At 39.9% G+C, this 25,256-nt stretch overlaps 1 protein-coding gene across 2 annotated transcripts in view; it reads right to left on the reverse strand.

Annotated features, from left to right (window-relative positions):
• LOC121440645 (dynactin subunit 4) overlaps positions 1-25,256 on the reverse strand; it is a 30,884-nt gene that overhangs the window by 3,883 nt on the left and 1,745 nt on the right. Inside the window, exons 2-12 of one of the 2 annotated variants that reach the window (XM_041641432.1) lie at positions 23,648-23,718; positions 20,266-20,444; positions 16,986-17,029; positions 13,845-13,952; positions 12,407-12,427; positions 11,964-12,037; positions 11,640-11,752; positions 11,260-11,369; positions 5,293-5,366; positions 2,956-3,010; positions 1,911-2,018 (exon numbers count right to left, since the gene is read on the reverse strand). In XM_041641432.1, coding sequence (XP_041497366.1) covers positions 1,911-2,018; positions 2,956-3,010; positions 5,293-5,366; positions 11,260-11,369; positions 11,640-11,752; positions 11,964-12,037; positions 12,407-12,427; positions 13,845-13,952; positions 16,986-17,029; positions 20,266-20,444; positions 23,648-23,718 — 957 coding nt within the window. The remainder of the gene's footprint in view (positions 1-1,910; positions 2,019-2,955; positions 3,011-5,292; positions 5,367-11,259; positions 11,370-11,639; positions 11,753-11,963; positions 12,038-12,406; positions 12,428-13,844; positions 13,953-16,985; positions 17,030-20,265; positions 20,445-23,647; positions 23,719-25,256) is intronic. The other variant, XM_041641433.1, reaches the window with a different exon arrangement.

Raw genomic sequence — 25,256 nt, forward strand, 5'->3', positions numbered from 1 at the left:
ACTGACTTGAGGCCAGGCATCATGACTGTGTCCTCCGACTGCCAGGCAAAGAACAAAAACAATCTTGTTCTGTGAAGACTTTGTTGTTCCAGTTATTCTGTTGCAGCAAGAAGAAGGAACTAATGACGGGAATTCAGCCAGGCTCTGACATAGGGCTGCACTGCACCTTTTCTCTTTTTCTTATTTTATTTTTTTTAAAGAGTTATTATATATACATGTATGCCTGCAGGCCAGAAGAGGGCACCAGATCCTAGTATAGATGGTTGTGAGCCACCATGTGGTTGCTGGGAATTGAACTCAGGACATTTGGAAGAGCAGCCAGTGCTCTTAACCACTGAGCCACCTCACCAGCCCTCTTTCTTATTTTAATGTGTAACTTCAAAAGGGGAGTTCATATATCCTTTATTCTATTATTTTTAAGATAATTCCTGGCATATTTGAGATAATTTACTCTTTTTCCCTCCTGAAAACACAAGGACTTTCTGACACTGAACCATTATTTATATTTATGTTTGTGGAGCACAGGTTAGATTCTTATATCGTAACTGGTCCATACTTTGTTATCTCAGAGACCAGCAGCACATTAGAGCCTTGGTCAATGCTGCATCCACACTTCTACGTTTTTAGCTCAACTAGACCTACTTTTTTTTTTATTTGTTTGTTTTTTGTTTTTCAAGACAGGGTTTCTCTGTAGCTTGGGAGGCTGTCCTGGAACTAGCTTTTGTAGACCAGGCTGTTCTCAAACTCACAGAGATCCGCCTGCCTCTGCCTCCCAGTGCTGGGATTAAAGGCATGCACCACCACCGCCCAGCCCTTCTTATTATTGTTAATCTTAAAAACAAATGTGAGGACATATGTCATTGCTTTCTGGAGGTGATGCTGGTGAATGAAATCATTAAAAGGCAGAAGAAAAACCCACCGGGAAATTCTCTACTGATATTCTTTGAATAACAACTGGAGGTACAGGCATTCCTTCTATAAATACTTGCTGAGTATCACACTTAATTATGAGTTGGTACTACATCAAATTCTCTTAAAATTTCCATCAATTTAACTGGTGGGATGGCTCAGTAGGTCAAAGTGCTAGCACCAAGTCCAGCAACCCATGTTAGTTCCTCTGGACCTATATGGTAGAGCAGAAAACGAACTCTAACCTCTAACCTCACAGCGTGCAGACATACAAATACATACATATATGCAAAACTAAAAGAATCCCATCAACCTCTGAGCAACAAAATATAAAAAAAGCTGCATTTCATTCATTCGGTTAAAATTATCCTAATATTTAGTCACTGCTATTGTGCTCTATATAAATGTGGGAACGTAGTAGAGATGCCAGTTTCCAAAAGGAGACATCTCATGAGTCCTCAAGAATGAGTACTAAACTGAATGGGGAGGGTGCGTACACTGGGAGACAGAGCAGGAAGGAGGCGCTCCCCAGCAGGAGCATTTACACCCATCAGTGCAACCATCCCTGTAGCAGCACCTGCAAATGCTAAATTTAAGGATCTGGAGGAAGGTCACACGGAAGAACAGAAAGCAGCCATCACCAAGAAGCTGTGCCAAAGAAGTTGGACTTCATCCTCAAGTCAGAGAGCTGCACATGATCAGCAGGCTGAGCAGCTGATGCAGGACAAAGGGTCTGGTGGCACACAGGTGATGGGCTGAGATGAAGTTGAAGGACTGAAGTACTAAAGTACTAAAAAGAGTGAGGTCAGGCAGTAAGATCCTGTCTGAGACCAAGTGAGAATAATGAGACTCGACAGAGAGTGACTGTGTGTTTGAGGACAAGATAAAATCAGGACACTGTGGATCACACGTAGAAACCAGAGTGTGGATTATTTTAAGCCATGGACAATGGAGCCACTGAGGCAATGTCGGGGTCTGTCCGAGGAGACAAAAGCCCTTACCTTAGCAGTGCTGTTGATATTATCAGGGTCTCCTTCTTCACACTCCAACAGAGTCACATGGGTGAGGTTCTCTACTGGATTTGTAAGAGTGAGGAGGACCTGGCTCTCCTGGAGAATAAGAAAAGCATCTTTCAGACAGGGGCCATACTCCCGCTACGGTCCACTTTTGTAGGTGTTACAATAAATGATTCACACCATCACTCCCTTTTCTCCGGAGCAACCAGACCTCTAGTTCCCCTACATCAGAGCATCCAAAGAAGGGTTACTGATCTTTCTATTTCTGTGTTAGCGACATACCTTCTGGATTGGCTATCTAATAAAGAATCTCAGCATATTCTAGTTACTAGGCCTAGAAACTCTGAGAAAGGTTTATTATCTAAATGATTATTTTAAAGTTTGCAGTTCTTGTCCCACTCTAGTTGTTGCTTAGGGATTGAAAAGGAAAAAACCAAAAAACCCTAAATAAAACATTGTAGCCATAGGCAAGTTAGTAGTATCAAGGGCAGAAGGAAAATGATATATTAAAACTATAAAATCTTTTTTAAGCTTCCTAAAACCTGATAATATGGCCATTTGCTACTTGAGATTGGTAAAATAAAGGGCTGCTGTAACTTTCCATGAGCAGCTTGGAGGCAAAGAGTCAAAGTGGCCACTGCAGAACAGTCAACCATTCATCAGTGCACAGAAGACAACCCCAGGGAAGAACAGGGCTATTGTACAGAAGAACCTAGCCAACTCTTGGCACTGTGCACACATATATGAATCAACAGAGAAGCTCCTACTATGGTAACCAGTATCACTGTCTTTCTTTTTCTCACTCTTCTACCTTTACAGAATGTATAATCCGCTTCTTTCACACCCAACATGCTGTTGGCAAGAATCACAGTTTAAAGAGACAAAGTCTCTAAATCTTTATCATTTCAAACTGCCCTTTCCCTGAACCTTCCCTACAGCATCCCATTCTACACACACAGCAGCCTATATTCAGACATGCATAGGCCACTGACTTTAATCAAGTCTGTGTGTCGATAAATCCGGTACTAACCTTCATGTAGCGAAGGTTGGGGATTGACATGATTCTCACTTCTGGAATATAATTGCTACCAACAAATAAAAACATGTATTAATATTCACTGATGTCTCTTGAAATTATTATTTAACTTTAAAAAAACGCACACATGAACTAGCACAACTATAATGTTAACTAGAACACATTAAGAGAACATGAAAACCTGTAGCACCACAGTAAGAGACACAAAACCAGACTAACAATGATTCTGTCTGAAATTTTAGGATTTCAAGCCTGTATATATACAGAGTTGGGTTAGGGTTTATAGTTGTGCGTATCACATCTTATGTTTTCCTTATAATTTTGTTTTGAGGGAATCTCATTTATTTCATTTTTAAGGTAGCTTGTTATAAGATCCAATCTCATTAACTAATAGTCTGTATTGCTGTAAACACTAATTCATTCTTCATTCCTACCACACACAGTACTTCCTGTGTGCCAGGCAATATTCTAAGTATTGTACAAGTGTTTACCATAGTGTGTACTCCAACTCTGTCATGTACTGGTATATTATTTGTTTTAATAAATAAATCTTGCCTGAAGACCAGAGGCAAAGCTAAAGCCACTAAAGGTCAGGTAATGAGACACACCTTTAATTCCAGGATTTTGGAGATAGAGGCAGATTAATATCTGTGAGTTCAAGGCCACCCTGGGCTATGTAAGATCAATGCAGAAACAAATCCAGGTGGTGGTGCCTCACCTTTAATCCCAGTACTAGGGAGTCACGCCTTTAATCCCAGCACTAGAGGGAGTATAAAATGCGAGGAAAGAGAGACTTAGTGGTTAGTTTGCAGTTGCCAAGCCTTAGTAGAGGTAAGTGGCTTGGTTGCTTTGCTTTTCTGATTTTCGTGTTGAACCCCAATATCTGTCTCTGGGTTTTTATTATTCGTGCTACATTTTGGTGCTCAACGTGGGGCCTAAACCCACGACCCTGAGATTAAGAGGGTCATGCTCTACTGACAAGTAGAATGACTATATACAATATATACAGGTAACAAATCCATCAACAATGTCTAATCCATGCTGGGCAGGGGTGGTACATGCCTTTAATCCCAGCACTTGGGAGGCAGAGGCAGGTGGATCTCTGTGAGTTTGAGGCCATCCTGGTCTGGGATTCCCCTATGTATGCTGTGAATAACATTGGTTAATAAAGAACCTGTCTTGGGCCTGGCAGGACAGAATAGAGGTAGGAGGGGAAAACTAAACTGAATGCTGGGAGAAAGAAGGTGGAGTCAGAGAGATGCCATGTAGCCCTGCCAGAGACAGAGGCCAGACAGAACCTTGCCAGTAAGCCACAGCCACATGGTGATACACAAATTAATAGAAATGGGTTAAATTAAGATGTAAGAGTTAGCCAATAAAAAGCTAGAGCTAATAGGCCAAGCAGTGATTTAATTAATACAGTTTCTGAGTGGTTATTTCGGGAGTCTGGGCAGTCAGGAACAAACAAGTGGCCTCCTTCTACAAGTTCCAGGACAGGCTCCAAGGCTACAGAGAAACTCTTGTCTCAAAAAAGTCAAAACAAAAAACTTACCAGATAGTTCTGGCTGACACTCTATAGACCAATCTGTCCACAAACTCAGAAATCCACCTGCCTCTGCTTCCTGAGTGTTGAGATTAAAGGCGTGTGCCATAAAGCCCAGTTAAATAAAAAAAAAAAAAAACAAACTACTATTGTGTGTATGTGTGTGGAGATCAGAGAAGAGCTTAGGGAGTGGTTTTCTTTCCACTTTTGCACAGCTCTCAGGGATTGGGCTCAGGCTGTCAGCTGTTCCAGCAGTGCTTCACCCACGGAACCATTCTGCTGTCACCCTCAACATGTCTGCCTAATCATCTTCTTTTTTTCAATACACAACGACTGACAACCTATAGTGAGTTAACTCTAACTTAATCACCTTTATTCCATTCAGTGAAATGTAAGCAGAACCAGGAAGTAAAATGAACATTATTTCAAGTACTCTTCAGTTTGCTATACTTTATATTTAATTAAAAAAAGGTCTGAGATGTTTTATAATTCCATATTGCCAGAGACCATATCGCAATACTCTGTCACTGATACAAACACAGTCCTGCTTCTGTCTTCTCAGAGGCTGGGATTCCAGGACGTGCCACAGTTTCAGGCTGCACAGCCTTGATTCTACATTTATAGATGTACTTGAGACTTCATGCTGTTCAACTAAATTCAAAACCAGAAGAGGAACAGAAAGACTCTCCTGATGTAATTTTTTTTTTCCTTTTTAGATTTTTTTAAAAAAGATAAACCAATATTGAAAAAGATTTATAAAACTGCAATCAACAACCCAAAATACTTACACAGCAACCAGTTGGATTTTAAATTTGATAGATGTTGGATTAAATTCTGGTTTGCTTAAGTTGTGTTCACATTTCTGAAATAAAAAGTACATGTCAGAGGGAAAGATATTCTGGAGATCCACAGAACCATTAAATGCAGAAAGAAAGTAGTTACTAGAATTTTATGCTTTGTCCTGCCCAAAGTTTGTAACTTTTATAACAGAATTTATGGTACTAATAACCAAAATTTATAGAATACATTTGGTCATCATATATTATCACAGTGTGTAGTGCCGAGAAACTGTGTAAACAACTTAAGACAGACACTACACTGACTTCATCAGATGAAGTACACAGTTGTTAATTTTCTCTCCTAACATGATTAAAATGAAACCCAAGAAGGAGAAATAACCTATGTCACTTCGGAGATCTGTATGAATGCAAGGACATAAATCCAATGACCTATATAACCTGGTTAAAAAATATGTTTAAGCTGGGCAGTGGTGGCGCATGCCTTTAATCCCAGCACTTGGGAGGCAGAGGCGGGGGGGGGGGGGGGTCTACTACAAGAACTAGTTCAAGAACTGGCTCCAAAGCTACAGAGAAACCCTGTCTCAAAAAACAAAACAAAACAAACAAACAAACAAAAAGTTTAAGTAGTAGAAAGCTTTTTCTGTTATACAGAGTACATTACTAGTGTGTTCCTTGTATCTCTTTGCAGGGCCAATCAGCACAGGGCAGGCTAGACACATTCGTTAGTGCACAGATATCACCTTTTTTCCCCCCACAATACAAAAGCGAAGTCTATACCTTCTCTTGCCCTTTCCATTTTACATTAATCTTGGAATTCTATCCTAGCACCCATAGGAGTCTCATATTTAATGTTCCACTCTAATTTCTGTAACTTTAACCAGACAACTGAGCTATTTAGAATATTTCAATCACATTGTGACTATAAGTAAAGCAGCAATGAGTACTGGACGTGAGTCAATTTCCAATGCATAAATGTGTAAGGAAACTTCCTAAGTGTAGATCAATGGGAAAGCCATTTACTACTTCGATAGATACTCCCAGGCTGCTAATTTCTGCTATCTGCTGACTATCAAATGCCATCTTGAAGCAGTTTTAATACACATTGCTGTCATCACCATGTAAGTTCAAGTGTCTTTCATGCTCACTAACTACAGGAGTTTTCTCTGCCACAGTCACTCGCTATTTTTATATTGGGTTACCCCGTGTTTGGTTTTGGACAGAGGGTCTTAGAATATGCACTCCCTGCTTTTGTATCCAGAATGGTGGAATTGTAGGCATGTGCCCTGTGCTTGCTTTATATTATACCTCCCCTTGCTGCGTTCTAGAGTCGGGTATACATTCTAGAGAGAGATCCTTCATTATCCGTACACCTTAGGAATGAATGGCTCTTCTCAGTCTCTGTACATCTTGTTTACAGATTTTCTGTGGGATATGAACAAGTGTTACTGTTACTGTGGTAGAAGATCCAACTGTACAATGTTTGTTGTTTGCTTGCCTTGTTTGTGAAATCATCCCTTACTCGGACATCATATATGAACAATTCTAATTTTCTCTCCTCCTAATTGCCTTTTATGCTTCCAATTTTCCTAATCAAAAAAAATGTTTTTTTTGAGATATTATCTCATGTATGTACCTGAGCTGGCCTTGAATTTGCTATGTAACTGAGGATGACCCTGAACTTATGAATCTTCTCTTTCTATTTCCTGAATACTGGAATTATAGGCACGTAGCCCATATCCAGTTTTCTGTGGTACTGGGGACTGAACCCATGCACATTAGGCAAGTGCACCATCAACTGAACTATATGCTTACCTGCCACCCAGCAAAGTTTCATAGTCTAGTCTTTCCCCAGTGATTTGTAAGCCAGAATTATCAAACATTAATGTTTTTTTAAATTGTATTATTTTTTTGAGACAGGATTTCCCGTGCAGCCCTGGCTATCCTGGAACTCACTCTGTAGATGAGGCTGGCCCTTGAATTTACAAAGATCCACCTGCCTTTATTGTGGATTAAACGGATAAAGGCATGCATCACTACTGCTCAACTTACTCTGCCTTTTGTATTTAAAAATATATACCATAATACACACGCGCACACATACACACACACAAAGGATGCTCAATCGTGCCACAAGGACATGTGCTCAACTATGTTCACGGCAGCATTGTTTGTCATAGCCAGAACCTGGAAACAACCTAAATGCCCTTCGATCGAAGAATGGATAAGAAAAATGTGGTACATTTACACAATGGAGTACTACACAGCAGAAAAAAATAATGACATCTTGAATTTTGCAGGAAAATGGATGGAGCTAGAAAACATTTTGAGTGAGGTAACCCAGACACAGAAAGACAATTATCACATGAACTCACTCATAGGTGGTTTTTTTTAACATAAAGCAAAGGAAGCCTGCCTACAAACCACAATTCCAGAGAACTTAAGACAACAATGCGGACACTAAGAGAGACTTACATAGATCTAGTCTACATGGGAAGTAAAAAGTAGAAAAAGACAAGATCTCCTGAGTAAATTGGGAGCATGGGGACTTTGGGGGAGGATTGAAGAGGAGAGGGGAGAGGCAGGGAGGGAAGCAGAGAAAAATATAGAGCTCAATAAATATCAATAAAAAATAAAACAATATATACCATACTAGCATATTACTTTGAATAATCAATATTATGCAATGTGCAAAATTGATAGGAAAAAAATAACTGCTTATTTTGAGTAGCTATTACTGTATTAGTGGTGTATTATATATCCAACATCTGTGTAAATCTGTATTAATTTACATACTAACATTTACTTTTATTAATGTCTGTTAAAGAATCAACTTTTGATTTTCTCTTGTATTTTGCATTATTTAATTCCTTTTTTTATATTTTTTTAAAATATTTATTTATTTATTAAGTATACAGTATTCTGTCTGTGTGTATGCCTGCAGGCCAGAAGAGGGCACCAGACCTCATTACAGATGGTTGTGAGCCACCATGTGGTTGCTGGGAATTGAACTCAGGACCTTCGGAAGAGCAGGCAGTGCTCTTAACCTCTGAGCCATCTCTCCAGCCCCCTATTTAATTCCTTAATATAGTTAATATCTGCTTTTACTTCTATTTCTGAATTTACTTTGCTGCTATTTTTATAACTTTTGGAAATAGATGCTAAGATATTAAAACTTTAACTTCTCTTATGTGTCAATACTATTTCTGTAACTCTGTATAGCTACATAGACATCTATATATCTAAGGATGGCTTTACTTACAGCGTGTAAGCTTCGCTATATAAGCATTACCAGTTTAAACTTAATTACATTATGATCAAATGATACAGTTTAACAATTTATTAAATATAAAGATATTAAAATTTATTTTATTTAATTTTTAATTATGTGTATGGAAGTGTCTGGATATGTGCAGGTAAGTGCAAGTACCCCTGGAGGCCAGAAGAAGATGTTGAATTCTCTGCAGCTGGAATTACAGGTGGTTTTGAGCTGCCTAATATGGGCTCTGAACTGCTGAGCCTTCTTCCAGCCCCTGAGATTTTCTTTATTATCCAGTATACAGTCAATTTTTAGAGTGCTGTCTTACACTATACAGATGTTAGGTGTAATGTTTTGTATACACATCTATTTGGTCAAGTTTGCTAAAGGTTCCAAATCTTTCCTTACTGACTTTTATGTTTGTTCTGTTTCTAAGGTAAATATATGTCAAAATATCCCCAAATTATATGTCTATTTTCTCAAATATTGCTTTGTGTACTCTGAGTCTATCATCTGGTACTTATAAATTTTGACTGTTATATCATCTGTGAGCTGAGCCTTTGTAAAAGTGAAATACGACGCTGGGCATAGTGGTGTATACCCTTATATCCCAGCACTAGGGAGGCAGACACAGGCGGACCTCCGTGAATTTAATCTACATGGCGAGTTCCAGGACAATTAAGACTTCATAGAGACCTTATCTTAAAACACCAAGACAAAAGAAAGGAAAAAAAGATACTTTTTAAAAAAGAAATTAGTGTTTGACCAGTCAGGCACACTGGTGTACGCCTTTAATCCCAGCACCTGGAAGACAGACCTCTGTGAGTTTAAGGCCAGCCTGGTCTACATGAGTTCCAGGACAGCCAGAGATACATGGTGAGACTCTCTTTTGAAAACAGAAAATAGAAAAATAAACTTAGTGTTTGTACAACTTCCACTGTTCCTTCTTCTTTTCTGATGCGAATCAAACCCAGGACCTTGTGTGTGCTATAAGCACTGTTAAATTAACACTGGGCTCTACCCTGAGCCCTTGGCATTTTGAGACAGGGTATTATTGCTGTACAGCTCAGGCTGGCCTTGAAGTGAAGATCCTCAGATGCCCAGGAGCTGGTTATAGGCATTGTACCACCATGTCCAGCTCTAGTTGCACTTTAACTCTCTCTGAATTCTTGTATTTTTGTTGTTTCTAATCAGCACAGAAACGAGTTGTGGTGTTTGTTCAATGTATTTAGTTGGACATTCTTTTTCTTATTTAATGAATTAATCAGTGTGAGTTTGGGCACTTGTCTCCTACCATGTGGGTTCCAGGGATCAAAGGTTATCATGCTTAAAGGCATGTGCCTTCACACACTGAACCATCTGAGCTTGCTAATAAGCTTGTGCTATATGCTCATTCTACATTCTTAGTTTTTATGATCACTATTGGACATTATGCCATTCATCCATAGATGTTTTAGCATGCATCTCAAAAAAGATGAGAATATTAAAAAAATTGTTCCTAAAAAAAGACCAATACTTTAATAACATAAAGAAATCCTGCTAATGTTTAAATTCCTAGGATTTTATAAATTTTTGGGTTTTTTCCCTCTTTCTCCTTCCCTGCCTCCCTAGGCTCTTTTTGTATACAAGTTTATTTTATTTTGGTGTTTTGAGACAGGGTTTCTCTGTAGTTTTTCTGTAGCTACAAGAACTAGTTCTTGTAGACCAGGCTGGCCTCGAACTCACAGTGGTCTGCCTGCCTCTGCCTCTTGAGTGCTGGGACTAAAGGCATGTGCCACCACCACTCGGCTTTTTTTTTTTTTTAAAAATATTTATTATGTATACAATATTCTGTCTACGTATATGCTTGCAGGCCAGAAGAAGATACCAGACCTCATTGCAGAGGCTGTGGGTCACCATTTGTTTGCTGTGAATTGAACTCAGGACCTTTGGAAGAACAGGCAATGTGCTTAACCACTGAGCCATCTCTCCGGTCTCCGTATACAAGTTTTATATCTATGTTTTGTCTGGATCAGGATCTTCATTAAGTATACAAATTATGCTTGGCTGGTATACCTTTAAATCACTTCAATCTTGAGATGCATTATTTGATAACATTAGCTATATATGGTTATTTAAACGAATTAGGAGTCAGTTTCTCAGCAAACTTCACATTTCAAGCACTTGGCAGTGATGTGTAACCAGTGGGTACCACACTGCATCATTCAGGCAATGTAGAATTGATCATCATAGAGAGTCTACAGCATCACAGGATGGAATCTAAGATTTCCTCCTTCCATTTTGTTATTTTGTTTTTACAATTTATCCAAGAAACCACTGTTTGTTCTGTACATTCCTAGAGGTGAAATTTGTGGTTTTTCTTCTTTCTTAATTTTTCTTAAATTGCTTAATTTGTATTAGTGGTTTACTTATATACCCTAAAAGCCATACGTTCTTCTGCTATTCTGTTATGGGCTTACGTTACACATTTAATCTTCAGGTACTTCGGTCTCCATATTTGTAGAGCAGGAACAACATCAGTAGCTACTTTCAGAGTCATTAGGATTGAATTTATATTGAAACCATTTAAAAATAATGTCCAAACATCTGGTGTGCTCTCTGAGCTTCTGTATTTACTACAATGGCCAGATATCACTCATGTCTACTCTTATCTGCTTTTCTCTTGGACAAATGGCAACTCTACAGGAAAGAGTATTTACCCGACAGCGCAGGGACCGTTTGATCAGAAGGTGCTTGTGTCGAGGATAGAGCTGTGAAGCTGAGACTGGCTGGAAGTCAGGCTGTAAGAGGCGCTGCTGAAGGGTGGTCACTAGCAAGAAAGGCAGAAATCGGGCTCAGTTCAGTCAGTTTTAAAAATCAGACTTGTATGCAGGCAACGAAATATGCTACCTGAAGCAATATGCCAAAATGAACAGTATTGAAAGATATTTTAAAGTTCTTTAAATGAGTATATCTAATTTATTTTCAATACATTATTTTCCTAGAGATTCCATTAAGAATCTCAAGTCCTGAGGCATGCTGGAGTCAAAGCATACACAGCCAGAGAACAGAGCAGGAACAGAAGAACGTATGAAATTACCCTCCGTTAAGTTTACTGGTCGTGTGTAATAGTCTTCAGGCAGAGGTTCCACTTCAGCAACAGCCTGAGCAGGCTCAATCTTTACCTCTTTCTGGTCTTCTCCTTCTCTAAGGCTAAAAAATGAGAAGTCGTAAGTTCCTGAGGGTCCATTCAAAGTCCTTATCAAAGACTGGAGTAATCTTCTAACATAGAGTATCTTACAGTTTGGGTCTTTTTTAAGTCTAAGACTCTTTTTCCTATTGGTAGCTTTAAAAAAAATTCGATACCCCTTTAAAAATGCATTCTGTTATCTGCTGTTCTCAGTTACTTAATGTCCAAACTTACGAAAGTCCAGCAAGTGTACTAATGGATGCACCAGCTCGGGGTCGCTGAAGCCTGGTTCCAAGACTGTACTTGTCCTAAACAGAGTTCAGAAATTGCTATTAGAAAGGCCAGTTTATACATCCTATTCATTGAAGGCAAGAAACGGGAGGATAGCATGAGAAGCTTAGGGAAATAAGCAAAAACTAAAACAAAACCAAAAGTAATAAAACCAAAAAGTTACTCAAAATCTACTTTATTTGTAACCCACATTACTATTCTATTCCTAGAATAAGCAACAGAGACTAAAACTACAGGACAGTAAAAATGGACGACACACAAGCTTTTAACACTAGTCTAAGAACGTCCAAGCTATGGTTCAGGCAAGAACTATGTGAAGATTCTAAGACACACAATGACCATCTGCTAACTTCTTCAGGGTTAGCAAGAATCATAAAAGAACTTACCACTACATGAATAGTGTGTTGCTGTAGAGCCCCCAAATAGCAGCAGGTTATAACAAAGAAAAAAAATGAAGCATAAGATAAAAGCAAATGCATACAGCCAGCAGGTATATGGGAAGGTTGGAAGGATAAAGCATTTTGTTCCAAGTCCTGTCCTAATATGTAGGCGTGGATATGCTGATCAGGCACTGGACTATTTGGGAACATTCACTTTGGTTAAGTGTAGGTGCTTTAGCTAATGTTTAACTAAACTTACATCTATATATTTCTATATGAATCCTACCAATCATTATGTCTTTAGTGGCTTAATAAATTGTCCAGTAGATACAGTATAACAAGTTATTTAACCTTCCAGATCTCATTTCCTCAAGTGTACTATCAACCTTACAGGACTGTTGTGGCGATTAAATAAAATGATATACATTATGTATGTAGCACAGTGCTTGACATGTCACGCCATGTTATTTATTTAATGTCAACATGTTAGGGCTCAAGCAGGTACAAGGAAAAGGAACTGTTCTGTGAGAACAAATGAAACCTGGGGGAGAACAACCCCCCCCCCCAGAATCCCAATCCTTGTTTCTGTTTAGTAATTATAAAGTAGCAGAAAATGACATCCATAAACCACTTCTACCAACAACCCCACTTGTGCGTATCTCTGCTTATTTAAGCACACAAACATACTGTGTAAGGCTCAGGATGTAGTCAGCGAGGGAGTACTTGCCTACAGAGGCCAGGTCCTAGGTTCAACCCCCAGCAACAGTGCCACCAGCACCACCGCCACAAATACTGTGCATGTGCAGTGATTTCCATCTTGAAAAAAAAATGAGGATGGGGCCAGGCGGAGGTGGTGCACACCTTTAACCCCAACACCTGGGAGGCAGAGACTCATCTCTGTGAGTTTGAGGCCAGTCTGGTCTAAAGAGCGAGTTCCAGGACAGGCTCCAAAAAGCTACAGAGAAACCCTGTCATGAAAAACAAAAACAAAACAAAACAAAACAAACAAAAAAAAAGAGGATGGTGTGGTAAGTGGTAAGGTGTCAAAATAAAAACAAAGACTGGAACTGGGAAATCAGGGTGCCAGAGGAATATTGCAATGGTAGGCAAATAAAATCTACCACCCCACCACTGTCTTTTCTATCTTTCTGTAATATGCAAAAGCACTCAACAGTTTGCATAGCCTAAAAAATTAAGCAGTAACTTTTAGTAGGAATAAACATAAAATGGAACGATGAAGGAAGATAGAAGCCCCTACTAAAACACAAGGAATTTAAATAAAATTAATGACACACAAAAGCACAGCCGTGGGCTTACATGTCTGTATGTGAGAAACTGTTTTTGATACCAACTACAGAAATCTAGGACACTGGCCATTTTCTGAAATGGCCACTATTCTGATGCCTTACAGGCCTTGCAAAATATCTTTATGCCAAATTCTCACCGAAAAAGCCATAGGCATGTAGTTCCTACGCCGTGCCAGTTTCTTGCGATCTCGTTCAACCTTTTCCTTCTGAGCAAGTTGCTGGTAATATTCAATCAACTTATTCATCTGTAAGAAATCAAGGACTCTATTTGTCTCATGAAAAGACTAACAAAATCAATCAATTGCATTGACTAGAAGTAAAATAAGCCAGGTGGTGGTGGCACATGCTTTTAACCCCAGCACTAGGCAGGTGGATCTGAGAGTTTGAGGCCAGCCTGATCTACAAATCGAGTTCCAGGACAGCCAGAACTGTTTCACAAAGCAACTCTGTCTCAACAAACAAACAAGAAAAGAAACAAGGAAAGTTATTTTTTATTTTACTAAATAAAGTGGGCAAGTTTTTTTTTCCCTCCTTCTTCTGTAAAGGGAATTTTCCCTCATAACAGTGTTTTCAGAACTGAAATGAAATCCTTACATCCGCAAGATGACATGCTCCATACGTCACTGCCTACCACACCCAGCCTTGTCACTTTTTAATTCATTTTTCATCATAGAGCAGTATAAAAATTCAAACATACAAACATAAAGAATAAAACACTACTCTGCCTCATCCTTTGATTAAAGGTAGTCTTTCCTTTTTTTTTAAAAAATTTGTTATTATGTATACAGTGTTCTGCCTGCATGTGTGCCTGCAGGCCAGAAGAGGGCACCAGATCTCATAGATGGTTATGAGCCACCACATGTGATTGCTTTTAACCTCTGAGCCACCTCTCCAGCCCCCTAGCCTTTTCTTTCAATTAGGTACCTGCTATTACCAATTATGTCTTTCTGACACACTTTAGAAACATATGATATAGCCAGGCGATGGTGGCGCACACCTTTAATCCCAGCACTCGGGAGGCAGAGGCAGGAGATCTCTGTGAGTTCGAGGCCAGCCTGGTCTACACAGCTAGTTCCAGAACAGGCTCCAAAGCCACAGAGAAACCCTGTCTCGAAAAACCAAAAAAAAAAAAAAAAAAAAAAAAAGAAGAAACATATGATACACTTTAAAACACCCATGTATAGATATAGAACTTGCTCCAAACCACAAAGTGCTTTATTTTTCATCTAAAAGGGAATAAAATATCTATTCTTTTTTATTCCAAGTATAATGGACTTCCCATACATCTGATCTACCTCTCTGTCCATACTAACACACCAACCTTGTTCTTTTCAAAGGCTGGACCTCATTGCATAGAACAAATGTTCTAAAAGGTATTTAAACATTTCTTACAACAGGACATAAATGGTCTTCTGGTGTCGTTCTTGTCCTCTTTAATCAGCAGCAAAAATATATTTTTTTTAAATGAGATTTCCTTTATGTCCATGGTTGTTTTAACTACATGTATGTCTATGAATCATGTATGTGTAGTGCCTGTGGTTGCCAGAAGAGAGTGGTAGATCCCTTATGTCCTAGTTGGGATAGATTTTTGTCTACTGGATACAAGTTAGAGTTATCTTGGAAGAGAGATGTCAACGGAGGAACTGCCTCCACCAGATTGCCTGTAGGCAAGACTGTAGTGCATTTTCTTGATGAATGACTGATGTGGGAGAACCCACATCGTTTTCTCTGATTACAGGGTTTTCAGAACTGGGATGAAATCTTCACATCCAACCAGAGAATGCATGGGCATTCGACTCCGTAGAGGAGTCGAGAGGATGTGCTCCATACTTCTCTGCCCACCACACCCAGCTTTCTAGTACTGTAGTACCACCCTTGAGAGGGTGGTCTTGGGGTGTATAAAAAAGCAAAATGAGCAAGCCATAGGGCAAGTCTGCCTTGACTTCCCTCAGTGATAGAGTATGACCTGAAAGTTTGAAGATGGAATAAACCCTTTCCTCCCCAAGTTGCTTTTGGTTACGGCCTTTACCACAGCAATAGACACCAAACTAAGACACCCTGGAAATGGAGTTATAGAGCGTAATTAGCTACCCTGGAGGTACTGGGAACTGAGCTCAAGTCCTCTGGAAGATCACCTAGTACTCTCAACCACTAAGCCAACTCTCCAGCCCATGCAATTGATTATTTTTTTAACATTAATGTGATCCTGTCATCTCCTTATTTTTAAACATTTAAAGGCTTCTCAAACTTCTTGGTCTAAAAGGTCAACCCTCAACACCCTTCCCCATTTGCCGATACCACGCTCCACTTCAACCACTCTCTCAGCTACTACACGCTTTGTTTCCTCCACCTACAGGCTGTTCGCCTGTTTCAACTCTTTCCCCTGTGTCTAGCATCTCCAGACAGCAGCACAATGCTCACGCTGACCTCATTAGTTGAAATTTCCAAGAAATGTTGACAAGGCACAAATTCTCCCTCACATTACTTACTTCAGTTTCTACTTTACCTGGAGACAATTTTTCCCTTCCCTATCAGACACGCTGAAGATTTCACACACACACATACACACACACACGAACACATATGGCTATGTGCAAGCACTTGTTCACATATACATGCATTTCTGTAGGTGAGCATCTATGAAGTACACACAACAAAGAATTCCAGAAACCTGTATCAACCCATATTACACACAATACATGTGAGAAAACCATTTCCCTACACTCTCACTCTGGACACTTTCAGCATTTTTAATTTTTGCTGATGTCATAGGTGAAAACTGTAAATTCCTGTTTAGTTTTCACCTGGACATTATAGTGTGCATGCTGATAACAGATCATCAGTTCCTCACACTGTTCTAATGCAGGGGTTAAAAAGCCAACTGCAACACATACTGCAAAAATGCTCTATCTTGCTTCTGCAGGAAGTCATTACTGGTCCAAAGGCACCTTCAAAATTATTAGTGTCTCTAGGACTGAAAGGTCTATGTGCACGTATTTCTAAGAGTATCTGATAGCAAACGAAACTTTTATTAGCTACTGTTGGGCATGTGAAGAAAACAACAAAGTTATTTCAATCCTCTTCTGAAACACAACTGGAACTCAGAACCAAAACTACAAGTGTTTCCCACGACTTCAGTGGAGAGAGAAGAAGTGGCACCGACTTAAAACCTCTTTGTGAGTAACTGACCCACAGCAAAGATAAAGGCACTTCTAGGAATGGGCCACACTCACTGCCTTTCTGGTTTCTTCCTCTGTGGCCTATGTTCTTGTACTTACCCGTTGTGTGTGAGGATTTTCTGGTTCTTGCCAACCGCCACTCGCTAGAAAACAAACATCAAACAGTAATTTTATCTTTTTATTTTCAAAATTGTCACCTGTAGGACAAAAATTAAAAACATAGAGTTTCCAAGAAAGAACACTTATGGACCAGCATAACTGAAGAGCAACACACACACCCTTTCTCTTTCCCTACTCCCTTTGCCTTCCCTTTCTTTCCAGTACTAGGGACTGAACCTAGGGCTCTCCCCATATTTTACACTGAGCTATATTCCAAGCCCTTAAAAACAACTCAGGTAGTCAAGTTTGTAGAGCAAGAGCGTCTACCCACTGAGTCATTTCACCAATCTTGTTTCTAAAATGTTTGAGACATAATCTTGTTTAGGTGCCAAAGCTGGCCTTGTTCTGTATCCCAGACAAACTTTGAGTTTGTAATCCTCCTGTCTCAGCTTCCCAAGTAGCTAGGATCACAGGCCTAGGCTATCAAGCCCAAAACAACATTATTTCTTTAAATATAATGAGGGTGATGCTGACCCTCAGCAGCACCAAGAATACATGCACGGTGTTTGCATCAGGCACCTGAAATGGAGCACAAAGCATATTTTTTTTTTTCTGTTCTCATAATACGTTCTGAGGTAAGGCATTCTGATTGATCCCATTTTATAGATGAGAAATTCAAAGCTCAGAATGGCTAACTGACCTAAAGTTACACAGATAGTAAGTGAAGGAGATAGGAATCAACTCAGGAAGTAGGCAGGATCTGGAAACCCTGCTCTCATGTGTAGCACGATCCAAATTCCGAACAAGTAGTGCTGTAGCAACTGGATCTGCACATGCAAAACAAAATCCCCCAAACTCAAACCCATACAAACTTCAAAACCCTTGACCATTAAAAAATGTACAGAACTTACCTGAGACATAGACTATAGGCTGAAACATAAGGGTTAAAACTTGCATGTCAATAAGTATACAGAGTAGATTTTAGCAAAGCTGGATTAGGTTAAAGTCTCTTCAACAGGAAAACAAAGTATAAACACATCTGTACACACAAGGAACAATAAGTGGGCAAAAGGAACCATATATTGCAGTATGTGTCTATAATACCAGCACTTAAGAGGTGGAGGTGAGGTGAACAGGAGTTCAAGACCAGCCTGGGCATGAGACCTTGTCTATTAAAAAGGGATAAAAGACTTGTAGATATTTTACTGAAGATGCTTTCTGTGTGACAGATAATAAAGAAAACACACACTAGCCAGGTGTGGTGGCTCAGATCTGTAATCCTAAAACACTGGAGGTTTAGGTACAAGATTCGCCATTTCTTTAATTTTTTTTAATAATAAAAAGAAAGTATAATAAGGTAAAACAAAAACTAACACATCAGAATTAGACAAAACAAATAAGCAGAAGGAAAAGAGCCCAAGAAAAGGCACAATAATCAGAGATCCACTTGTCCGTACACACGGGTATCCTGTAAAAGCACTAAACTGGAATCCCTAATGCATACTCAGGGGGCCTGGTGCAGACCCAAGAATCAACATTTCAAGATCAGCCTGGGCTACAAAAACAAAATAAAATACAAACTAAAAGATAGTTCAGCCATTGAGACCATTTGTTGCTCTTGCAGAGGAGCTGGGCTCAGTTCTTAGCACCCATGTGGAGGCTTGCAACTGTCTGTAACTCCATTTCTAGAAGATCAAACACCTCTTTTGGCCTTCATGGGCACTGCATGAATGTGATACATGCAGGCAAAATACCCAAATGCACAACATATAGATAAAGAGGGCTGGAGATACGGCTCAGCAGGTAGGAGCACTGGCTACTTACTCTTCCAGAGCATCCATGTTTGATTTCCAGCACCCACATGGTGGCTCACAACCATCTGTAACTCCAGTTCAGGGGATCTAATCCTTTTCTGCCAGAGTGAGACATGCCTCAAAAAGTAAATAAATAAGGCTGGCAGGATGGCTCAGCAATTAAAGGCACTTGACACTAAGCCCAAGGACCTGAGTTCGATCACCAGAACTCACATTGGGGAGCACATCAACTTCCCAGAGTTGTCCTCAGGCCTCCAAACAGGCATGCACACACAAACAAAAAATAAAAGTAAATAGGGGTCATCAAACTGTTCTCCAAGATGACAGTATTTGAGAATTAGCCTGTATCTAACATGATATAATCAGATTCAAAAAAAATTTGAAAAATAGCATTTTCCTAATTTGTAGCTAAATGAACACCTTTGAAGATGATCACTTTTATCTTCAGCTATGACACCCGTTCAAATTCTTTGCTGTGTTCCTTCTGACTCTCCTAAAATTGATCTATCGGTTCTTCAATTTGGTTAGTCTGTTATTACTGAGTGATGGAGGAAGGTCATTGGCTAATAAAGGAACTGCCCTGGCCCATTTTATTGGTTAGAAGATAGGTGGGAGGAGTAATCAGAACAGAACGCTGGGAGGAAGAGGAAGTGAGCTCAGAGTCGCGACAGCTCTCCTCTCCGGAGCAGACGCCTGAGAGAGACGCCATGCCCCGCTCCCGGGATGAAGCTCCGACCCAGGATGGACATGGGCTAGAATCTTCCTGGTAAGCGCACCTTGGGGTGCCATACACAGATGATTAGAAATGGGCTAAATTAATATGTGAGAATTAGCCTAGAAGAGGTTAGAAGAAATGCGCCAAGCGGTGTTTAAAAGAATACAGTGTCCGTGTAATTATTTCGGGGCATAAGGTAGCCGGGCAGGCATCCGGGGTGCTGGGGACGCAGCCCCGCCGCCCCTTATTACTACAACTGAGTTCTGCTTTCCTAAATTTATCATTTTTAATTTTGTCCATGATATTTAAATTTCAGATAAAAAAATTGTTTTTGAGGTAGGGTATCACATAGCCCAGGATGACCTTGAGCTCCATAGGCAGGTGAGAATGACCCTGCAATGCTGGGATTACATATGCAAGCTAGAATACCTGGTGTATGCAGTGCTGGGAATTGAACCCAGGGCTTCATAAACAATATCCCTAGCTCAAGAAATATTTTTAAAATAAATGGTATTAAGTTTGGCTGTAGTATTAGATTCATGAAAGTTACTTTACCAACTCTAAGAAAATGGAATGGTATTAGTCTGAGATGAGAAACTATGATCCATAAATGTGAGAAAATGGGTGCACACAAGACTTATTGACAACTGTTCTCAATTTAGGTTCTACAGCCCAGCACATACAGAGCTGATAGTTTATGGAGAATTACAGCACTGATGGCAGAGCAAACGCCATGTTCAAGTATACTCACCTACAGATTTGTCTGCCATGCCCACGTCTCTAGAAGTCCATCGACAAAATCCACAGGCCAAGTAGTAGGCTTTCTTCATGGTGGTTTTGGCTGGGTCATCTGGAAGCTGTGTGGAGATGCTGGTGGCCCGGGTGGAAAGAGTGTGCATGCACCCAGGACAGTCAAAGCAGTTGGCACATCTGTGACATGGCAAACACAACCATTCATTCAACTAATACTTACAAGTACCTACTACATGCTAGACATTGGTTTAGTTCAAGGTCTCTTAATTTTTTTTTTACTTTTGAGAAGTTTATCACATAATCTCTAGGATATTTTTTTGTAAATCAAGTATACAAATAAAACATTTACTGTTAATAAGTAAAGAAAAACTTAAGAACAATTTATTGTTATACATGTAATTTGCCATTTATTAAAGGTAGAAGCAGCTGGGTGGTGGTGGTGCATGTCTTTAATCCCAATCCCAGCACTAGGGAGGCAGAGGCAGGTGGATCTCTATGAGCTCAAGGCCAGCCTGCTCTACAGAGTGATTTCCAGGTCAGGCTCCAAAGCTACAGAGAACCCCTGTATCAAAAAACCAATTTTTAAAAAAGCAAATTTGTATGCTAACAAAGATGCACATTTATTTTTATATAATGAATTAAATCTTTGCTAAATAGTTGATAATGCAGGAGAGAGAATCTTCAATGCTTTTCAGAGCTGATATTTTATAATTGCCAATACTTTACAATAAATTACAATAAATATGTAATCTAAAATGACATAAGTGTCTTTAGGGTAATTTCAGATATTTCTGGAAATTCTGTCCCAATCCCAAGCCATCACTCTTTTAAAAGTAAACACTCTTATACAATAGAAACCAAAGAAGTATAATCTGATACATGCTGAGGAATGATGGTAGAAAAATCATAGACTTTGCTGTCTATGATCAAGCTAATATTTGTATTATAGCAAAGAACTTTGCATGTGTCGAAAAAAAATCCAATTCATCAGCTCTAATAGTCTCAACTGTTTTAGGCAGCACCCACTGCGGCACCAGGAGTGCCAAGTCCACACACAGGCTGTGTTCAGAGCCAAGGTTATAATGAGGTAGTACAACGGGACACGGGCACACGCCACCATAAACACCTCATTTACTACATGTCTGATTCTGAATTAGATTTCGTTTCAGAAACCTTTTACCTCTGTCATCTTTTTAAAGTGCTCACATCTAGGCACATGGTCACAGTGCACAGTTTAGGAAACCATGGTCCAAATGGTAGGAATTCAAAGACTCTCAAGGGGAAAAATATAACTTTTTTCTGGGTACTTTTACCAAGTTTAGCACTTCAGAAGTACTATATGTTCATTTAAAAACAAAACAAAACAATTATCAGCAAAGCTTGTAACAAATCAGAACCCAATTCTACCTCCTCTACAGAGAAAAATCACTGTTTCTAGGTAGGGTTTACGATTCCACATTTTTATGCCTATATAGGACACAGATTTTTAAGGAAATGGCATAGTTTATGCTGCTAGAGAGGACAGAGTACTATGTGACAAAAAATTCAGTCTCAACAACATAAACAACTGTGAAACTGGATTCAGAAAATTACTGTTTGACCGCTGTGCCAGGGATCTGAAACACACCACAATGGAGGAGCGTGGTCAGAATGGGGCACCAGCAGGGAACAGACACCAGGGAAGGGGCAGTAGCTTTCTGTTCTCTCCTGAGATGCATTGTGTAGCATTTCCCTTTGGGAGCACTAGACCCTGGTGTCTTTTGCTGTTTGTTTGAAACGAAGCCTATTTAGCTCAGACTGGTCCTGGCTCCTGGCTCTAAGTGCTAGGATTACAGTTGTGAGCAACCACACCCGGTGCATTCAGCACTCCCACAGCCCGAGGATATCCAGATTTCACCTGTAGTCTTCCACAATATTGATCATCTGTTATAATAATAAACTGCCGTCTTCAATAAGAGAAACAATACCACCTACCTTACAGATTCACTTGAAAAGCCAAGTGACACATGAATGTACAGAAAGCATACAACGCAGCATCTAATTCTCAGGAGCTACTTCCTGGAGCAGGAAAGACAAAACTAGGGGCTCACAACCACAAATGAACAGGAATAAGGCGGGAAACAAGAATTTTCACAACTAAAAACCCAGCAGTAGCTAGGGCTTTGTGTGTGTGTGTGTGTGTGTGTGTGTGTGTGTGTAGCCCTAGCTGTCCTGGAACTCACTCTGTAGACCAGGCTGGCCTCAAACTCAGAGAGATCCACCTGCCTCTGCCTCCCATGTGCTGGCATTAAAGCCATGAGCCGGGAAAAAAAAGAATGTGTCACCATGTCGTGCTGGGTTTTAGTTCTTAATATCCTCCAGTAAAAAGAACCAAGTTTCTTCAAGAAATAACAAATTCTTAGAGGCAGAAAATATACACACTAAAATACCTTATAGTACTATACTGGTAAGAAACTGCTCAAATAATGGAACAAGACAACATACTCTCTTTTCCAATGATAGCGGCTACAGGGGCTCAGGGGAAAAGTAAGAGTTCCCAGGGCCAAAGACAGAACACACAAGGGCGAAAACCAACAAGATAAAGCAATATCACAGCCTAACCAACGAAATAAATATTCATGAGTAATGATTAAATAGAGAAAAGAGGCAGAATAAGAAAAAAGTCCTAAACCATTTATGTAACTAGACTTTGAGAGGGTAGTCTAACTCCCTACTCTTACCCAGCCTCCTGTCTGAAAGAGGAAACATCACAGACACCGAAGGGCAGTCTATATGATACTGCACCAGGAAGCCTTGGTACTTTTAACCTCATGACCAGAGAAAGTCTAAGAGACAGTCCCAGCCACAAGAAGCCTATGGTGACATAACTAAATCAATCCTGTCTCTTAACAAAGGGGGAGGAGACTGCACTATTTTCAGAACAATTTTTAGAAGTTCTCTAATAAAGGTACTTTATTAAAAAATAAAATCAATGCTGGGCAGTGGCAGCACACACCTTTAATCCCAGTGCTTGGAAGGCAGAGGTAGGTGTACCTCAGTGAGTTCAAGGCCAGCTTAGTTTATAAAGAGAGTTCTAGGACAGTCAGGATGATTACAAAGAGAAACTCTGTCTCGAAATCCAACCCCCCAACAATTAAAGTCAGGTAGTGGTGTCTTACACCTTTAATCCCAGCACTCGGGAGGCAGAGGCAGGTGGATCTCTGAGTTCAAAGTCAGCCTAGTCTACTGAGTGAGCTCTAGGCTAGCCAGGGTCAAACAGGGAAATCCTGTATCAAAAAAATAAAATTTGAGGTCTGGTCTATGAAATAAGACCCTATTTTGGCCTTAGTGCTCACGAAACCAATAACAAATGGGAACAGAAAGATTTGTCCAGTTCTTACCTATTCTTTTTTAATTTGGCTTCAGCTGATGGCATGTTTTCTAAGCAGCTGGGACAATAATGTGAGTCCACCTATGAAGAAATAAAAATATCAGAGAGAAAGAAATTTATTATTAAAATATGCTCCACCTCACCAGAAGATAAGAAATTACTGACCTGGGGAAAACAGACAAAAACACCTGGACTGTTTCCAACTAAGCAATTCCCTGTCTGTAGACGTCTTTCATTTTTTCCCTCTTTTAATCCTTTTCCTTTCTCGTATTTTCTGTTTCCTATCACCAAGGTTTATGTGTCAGCTGTCCAAGACTTGTCTATCTGATAGGTCAAAGCTCCCAAATGAATAACTCTATGGTCTACTGAATCAATTAATAATGCAAATGTAAAGCTGTGGTCAACAGCCTCCCATCGAGTTTGGCTTGATGTAACTACAATAACCCAGCAGTCCCTGTGTTAAGAGACATTAAGTTGGGTCTGAAAAGGTGGCTTGTGAGAAGGGCATCTGCTGCTGTTGCAGAGGACTGGGGTTAGATTCTCAGCACCCACATGGTGGCTCACCCTTAGCCTTCTTCCGACCTCCACAGGCAGCAGGAATGTACATGGTGCACAGACTTACATGCAGGCAAAACATTCAACATTACATCTAAAAAAGTAAGATAACTCTTAGCTGGGCGGTGGTGGCACACGCTTTTAATCCCAGTACTGGGGAGGCAGAGGCAGGTGGATCTCTGTGAGTTTGAGGCCAGCCTGGCTTACAAGAGCTAGTTCCAGGACAGGCACCAAAGCCACAGAGAAACCCTGTCTCAAAGAACCAAAACCAAAACAAACAAAAACAAAACAAAACAAACAAAAAGATAACCCTTAAAGATATTAAGTTTTCTCATTAGTGATATATTTACTAAGTATATGTGAAAATTTACGTAGTTATAGCCAGCCAATTAGAGACCTGTTTCTTAATTTTTTTTTTGTATGTTGTATGTGCATGTGTGTGGAGATCAGAGGAAACTCTCAGGTGCTACAACTTCAAGCACCGTCCCCTGGCCACTTCCCCGCTTTTTTCTTTTATAAGAAAGGGTTTCTCATTGGCCTGGGGTTTACCAAGTAGATAAAGTTGGCTGGCCTGGATTATGTGTCACAGTGCTTAGCTTTATGTATGTGTGTTCTGTGATTCTGGGACTCAACTCATGATCCCAGTCCCCAAAAGAGAGATTTTCATTTATTTATCTTACATTTGTTTCGTGTCCATATGATGAGGTAGGTGACCTGCAGGTAGGCACCACAGCTCATCTCACGGTGTGTGTGTGTGTGTGTGTGTGTATCTCCCAGGAAAGGGTTCTGTCTTTCCACCACGTAGGTTCTGAACCCAACTCAGCCTTTACTTGCTGAGCCACCTCTTCAGTTCCCCAGTACAGTCTTTTTCAACAAAAAACTGAACAACACAATAACCTTACTGTACTTTACTCAAAACACATTCTAAATAGTAGATCTGTTCCGTTTAAAAAAGATCTCATAAAAAAGCACTTTATGCTGGGTGGTGGTGCATGCCTTTAATCCCAGCACTTGGGAGTCAGAGATAAGTGGATCTCTGTGAGTTCGAGGCCAACCTGGTCTAC

This window comes from Microtus oregoni, unplaced genomic scaffold (genome assembly GCF_018167655.1).
Source record: "Microtus oregoni isolate MIOR12 unplaced genomic scaffold, Mior012 000069F_ref0000032, whole genome shotgun sequence".
Classification (NCBI taxonomy): Eukaryota; Metazoa; Chordata; class Mammalia; order Rodentia; family Cricetidae; genus Microtus; species Microtus oregoni.